This window comes from Hemiscyllium ocellatum (assembly GCF_020745735.1).
Source record: "Hemiscyllium ocellatum isolate sHemOce1 chromosome 27 unlocalized genomic scaffold, sHemOce1.pat.X.cur. SUPER_27_unloc_14, whole genome shotgun sequence".
In the NCBI taxonomy this organism is placed as follows: domain Eukaryota; kingdom Metazoa; phylum Chordata; class Chondrichthyes; order Orectolobiformes; family Hemiscylliidae; genus Hemiscyllium; species Hemiscyllium ocellatum.
Genome location: NW_026867481.1, coordinates 497289 through 503236, shown reverse-complemented (window position 1 = coordinate 503236; position 5948 = coordinate 497289). Strand labels below are relative to the sequence as shown.

Below are 5948 nucleotides of genomic sequence, written 5' to 3'. Positions count from 1 at the left end.
CTCGCCTCGATCGTGTAGTGGAAATTAAGGTGGCTGCATTCACCCATTCAGCAAGCCCCTCCCCAGTGCCTAACTTGGGAGAGATATTTTTATCCGTTTCACAGAATGCTGCATAATTCCTTTTTAAACCTTTCAGTATTTACACAATACATCATTTGACACTGATAACCACGCACCTCATCAATAATTTCACCAAAGTTTCCTGTGGAGAGCTATTCGAATCTTCTGTGCGTTTCAGCCCAAATCCGAGATTTAGTCTCCTTGTATAGTTCTGGGCTGCAGAGTTCACCGACCCGTCATACAAACCAGCAGCTCGAGGCGGCTGAAACATGGAAATCTTTATTATTTTCATCCTCTATATCTGGCTACCCTGTGAGTACTGATGAAATTAACTGACATTACTTTCAATCAATATAATGTTGCGCATGAACATGCCTTTCGCTGACATAGACGCCAGATTAGCAACGTTATTTTTTTGCTTTTCTTTGTCGAATTATTTTCTAATTTCCCCTTGATTAATTTCCAGGTGCTTTCAGTCAGTCGGTGACACAAACCCCGGCAGTGGTGACCATGAAGGAATGTCAGTCTCTCAGCATCACCTGTGTTTATTACGGTCACAACTGGGGTTATCGTTTCCAAGATGGATATTTTCTCAAGCAAACCCAGGGCAGATCAGAGCGGATGCGGATCTTTAACGGAGGGAGATTTGTTGTACGGATGGTTAAAGAAGAAAAGACTTTTTCACTGGAGATTCAGGACGTAAGAATTGAAGACACTGGCACATATTACTGTAAAGCACATTACTACGACAACACACAGAGTGACGGCCGAATAAAAGTGCAATACAAAAACAACCCACCGAGATTTTCGCAAAAACAAATGAAAAAGTACAGTTGTTCTGTTGATAACAACACACTTTCTTCTCCCCTGCACCATTTGCGCCATGTTCTTATTTCTAATGCTACTGTTTTATTGGTAATAACATCTGCAATTTGGAACAGCTGAGTTTTGACAGATGTTGATTTGTTTTATTGTGATTGGACTCAATGTGTGAATGTTGGGAAAGGTGAACACAGTTTGGAGTCCAAAGCACAAATTAGGATTGAATGCTACGAACTGCAAAATTGAAAATCAGTCTCCACTTTTTAATTATTTTCTCCATAAATCGAAAGTACCTGAGGTTTTAATGTTGACTTGAAACACTGTGTACAAGTATTTGGAACCCACAGTGGATGAGAATTGAACAAATACCACAGTGCAATTAAAGCATATTGTTTGCTCTCCCAATTGTATATTGACTGCATTAGACTTGTTGACCTTGGAAAAAAAAATCCTCAAAATTTCCTTCTTCTATTATCTTTGTGCGCCAATTTTCTCCATTTTCATGAAGTGTTCCTGGGTCACCTTGCTAAGATCCCAGAGTAACATAAATTACTGTTCGAATCAATAGAATGCAACAAATATGAAGTATTATTAAGTAATCGAAATCCTTTGAATAATTCGAGGCAGAGAGGAATGTTTTGCAACATGTGGCTGTCAGAATAAGCTTCCAGTAGTTATTGTTCTGGGCTGAGTAAGAGAGTGGTCACTGTGTGGCAAATACGGTACTGTGGATGGATCCGGGACCGTGGTGACTGTCACAGCAGGTAAGTGACTCGAACTGACTTCTGTTACAGACTGTCTGAATTAATGCTCATACTCAGTTTATTTTTGAGATAAGTGACATTTCAATGTGTGAAGTCAGAGAGGAAATCCAAGGTCCGGATGAATTATATCCCAGTCTGCAGTGGGAAATGAGAAAGAAAATCAAAGAGTAATGACCATAACTTGTACTTCCACTCTGGTAACAGAACAGGTACTAGAGGACTAGAGGACAGCTCGTGTCATGCCAAATTTTCAAGAGATATGGCTTGGCTATACCAGGAAGCAGCAGAGTATCGAGTGCCACAATGAAAAGTATTCTGAATGACAGAAATACATTCTACTCAGAGAGGCAAGTTTTTTTTTATCTGGAATAGCTAATATGGTTTTGACTGAGGCCCGTCATATCAAATAGGTTGACTGTTTTGAAGAGGTGACAGGGAACGTAGAATTGTAAATTGGACTTAATGGAGTTGATATGGATTTCAGAAAATCGTTGAAACAATCCCATTCGGGACACTGACAAACAATGCGAAATTGACATGGCATCTGGAATAGCTTCACATTTTGTATCCATATTGGCTGAGTCCTGGGAAATTGCTTATGTGACTGGAGGCTGGGTGGCCAATGGCATATCATGAGAAATGCAAAATGACTTGTGATTCCTAGTCCAGAATTCACTAGATGCAAACTCGCAGTTTGAGGCTGCAGTTAGGATGGCAAATGCAATAATGGTATTTATTTTAAGAGCACTTGAATAATAAAAATGCAGGGATGTACTCAAGAGGCACTGGTCTGACCACATTTGGACAATTGTGTCCAGTTGTGGACCCCATATCTCAGGACTGATGTACTGGGCCTCGAGCGTGCTCAGAGTAGGTTTACGATACTATTCCTAGGAAAGAAACGTTTAACATTTGAGGAACATTTGAAGACTCTGGGTTGATACTCGATTGAGTTTAGAATGATGAGAAAAACCTAATTGAATCATACAAAGCACTGAATGGCCTGAACAGGCTTGATGTTGGGAAGATGTTTCCATTGTTTGGAGAGACGAGGGCACAAGTGCATAGCCTTAGAGTAAAGGGAATTGCTTTTGGAAATGAGATAACGAAAAAGTTCTTTAGCCAGAAAGAGTTGAATCTATGCAATGAATTGCCACGGAATGCCATGGAGGGCAGGTTATTGGGAATACCTAAGAGTGAGTGAAAGAGTTTGCTGTGTATAAAGAAGATCAATAATTATGGGAAGAGAGCGGGAGAATAGGATTCAGAAACTTACCTGGAATGAATGATTGGTGGGGCAGATTCATCTGATGAATACCCTAAATTCTGCTCCATTGTCTTATGGTATTATGGTCTTTTGGATCAGTTCTGAGTGCCGAACAGTGAAGGAGAAGGACTTAAGTTTCAGGAAGTTATAAACGATTTGGTCATATTGGCAAGTCAGTGGCAAATCGAAACTAAACCTGAAAATATACTTTAGGTAAAAATATCTGCTGCCCTTACCTGGTCTACACAACATGTAACTCCAGACTCACAGCAAGGAGACTGAACTGCTTCCTGAGGAATGATAGATGGTCAGCAAATATAAACGAAGCCAGCAACGCCTATTCCATATATATATATAAATAATATACACACATGAATGAGAGAGAGAGAGAGAGAAACCGAGAGAGAGGGTATGGAACTTGATGTACTATGGAAGAAGGAACAAGATAAGGCATTCTTTATGGACTACTGGCACGAGTGACGTGAGGGAAGTATCTGGGGATACTTGTCCAGAGGTCCCTAAGGCAAAGATTAGTTAAAATGGTGGTTCATAAAGAACAAGTGGCAATTGTTTTTATTCGTTGTGGCGTAGTTAATAAAAGCAGAGAAGTTATATTGGAGCTGTGAAAGCATTTGTTTCATTCACAAATACGACGTTCTCTTGCAGAGACGTAACACCTGCATGTCGTGTCAAATGACATTCTTCTGTACTGTGATCGGTCTATTTGTTATTCTATTCGACCTCTGTCAGATTGGAACAAGCCACACTCAATTGAATCTTTCTGTGGACTGTGGATAGTGGATGCATGGGAGAACTACTAACTGCAGGTTCCAACACCAGCCTGACTTACAAATATGATTCCTTCTTTTATTGTCGATCAGTCATATCCTGAAAATTACTCCTTAACTGCATTTTGATTGTACTTGCAATCAGTAGATGCAGCAGTTCGAGAGGCACCTCACGACCACCTATTAATGCGTTATTAGGAACGGGCAATGAGCTCTTATTTGGACAGCAGAGTTCCAGATCTCAAACACAAACACATACTGCGGGTTTTCTCTCAGTCAACTACTTTTGAAAGTAATTGTTTCAGTGAAAAGGCGAATTAACTCTTAAAATATTTTTGATATGTGTGTTATGCTCAGTTTTGAATTGAACTCAAGGAATTAAAAAGAGCAGAATCTCATTATACTTTCCATCTTCTTCCTGCAGATTCTTACAAGTTACTTTCAAATTGTGAACATTCCTAGGTCATTTCCCCCTGTTCTTGGAATTATTCAATCCTTCAATATTTACCTCCTAACTCCCGTCTGAGTGTTACTCTTGAGTCATTTTGTCATGTACTCCCGAGCGGAACAACTTGCGTTCTATTTTCCAAAAAAGTCGATATCTCCCCGCTGTTTCAGTTTGATGATAATTATAGTATCGAACTTGCTGCAAAAGAAAAGAAATGCTTTAAAAGCAGAGCTATGCTCACCAATGAGACGTTTTCTTGATAATGGTAATGAAACAAACTTCTCATTTAATTCCATAGATTCCAGTTCTCTGGTGTCTAACAGTCCACCTTTACAAACCTCCACTGCTGGCGAAACTGTTACTTTAAGCTGGAAATATTCAGGCTTCTGTCATTACACAGTATATTGGTACAGTCAGGCAACTGGTCAAGCTCTGAAACACCTACTTCAGAGACACACTTCAGAAGAGGAGAATCAAAATGATGTTGCAGGGGGAAAACTGTCCGCTTCCATCAATTCTGCAACAAAAGTCATTCAGCTAAAGATCTCGAAAATGCAACTGGGGGACTCCGCCGTGTATTACTGTGCACTGAGTCGGCGCTCAGCAAGCACAGTGAAACAAAGGACGGAGCGAGCTGTACAAAATCTTATCACGGTAGGATTACAGACACAGTGATACAGAGACAGAAAGAGTTGTGCAAAAACCTGAACAGGATGAGGATCACAGACACAAAAATGCATAGTAGTGAGAGAACTGTATCAAAAGCTGAATAGGGAGAAGATTACAGACACAGTGATGCAGAGGAAGGAAAGAGCTGTACAAAAACCCGAACATGTTGTGGTTACGTAGGCATTGATAAAAAGCACGGATAAAGCTGAACAAACTGAATCTACAGGTTATTTTTATATTGTGAATTTGCTTCTTCCTATTTTATAGAAGAATCCTCTTTATTTCTGGATTCATTCTGTATTCGTGATTATCAGGCTTCCAAATACCAGATAATCGTGTGACATGATTCAGACTGAAAAATTGACTTTTAATTTTTACTTGGGTGTTTGTAGATTCAACAATATCTTCCAACCTGCAATTTAACGAATGATGAAGATGGCTAAGAACGTGAATATATGACGGAGCAGCAAAGCACCAGAAGTAATGAGATTGTACGTTGCTGGAGTGGGAACATGCATGAATAAAATTCCTCCATGCTTTTCATTCTAAGATAAGAAACTTATTTTTCTATTTTCCTTGTAAAAAAGAAAAACGTCAAGAAATACTCGATGACCAATAAGATAACAACTTCCCAAACGAAAAATTGTGCAAGTAACCTATTTGTGTTCCATCACTGCAATAGGAAAATGCCGTAGAAAGCACAGGTTTAGTGCTCCTGACTCCTGAAACATAAAGCTTCTCTGTGAAATGAACACATCACAAGAGCTTCTGCTTGTTTTACATTCAATTTCACAACTTACGTGCAGCAAGAGGAACGAATTTTTTATTTTGGTTTTACATTTGCTCCAAGTTTCATATGAAGTTTCGTATTCTGCCTACACGTACGTCATAGAACTTGTGGTTTGAGCAGTGTGAGAACATTTCTTTAAGGTTCTGAACTGTTAGTAGTTTTCCGTTTGTGCAGATTCCACTGTGGTATTACCGTTGCTCACTTCACTGAGAAGTGCCTCTTCTGCATCTCTGATAATTTCAATTGCCAATAACCCATTGGCTGATTTTCTCCCTTGTTCACTGAACGTACTAATGTCCGAATTTTGCATAAAATCAATCTGTCACATTGGGACAGTTTA

General features: G+C 39.5%; 1 protein-coding gene across 1 annotated transcript; it reads left to right on the top strand.

Moving 5' to 3' along the window:
- Positions 1-329: 329 nt before the first annotated feature.
- Positions 330-4824, top strand: LOC132807342 (uncharacterized). Its single transcript, XM_060821571.1, has 4 exons — positions 330-372; positions 527-837; positions 1583-1646; positions 4448-4824. The coding sequence occupies exons 1-4, from the start codon at positions 330-332 to the stop codon at positions 4822-4824; spliced, it is 795 nt and encodes a 264-aa protein (XP_060677554.1).
- Positions 4825-5948: the final 1124 nt, after the last annotated feature.

What these genes read in the sequence shown, in the direction of transcription:
- LOC132807342 (XM_060821571.1), top strand. Translation starts at nt 330, where the DNA reads ATGGAAATCTTTATTATTTTCATCCTCTATATCTGGCTACCCT. An exon ending in CCTCTATATCTGGCTACCCT is followed by an intron (nt 373 to 526) that starts GTGAGTACTGAT and finishes ATTAATTTCCAG; the next exon opens with GTGCTTTCAGTCAGTCGGTG. An exon ending in AGAGTGACGGCCGAATAAAA is followed by an intron (nt 838 to 1,582) that starts GTGCAATACAAA and finishes TGAGTAAGAGAG; the next exon opens with TGGTCACTGTGTGGCAAATA.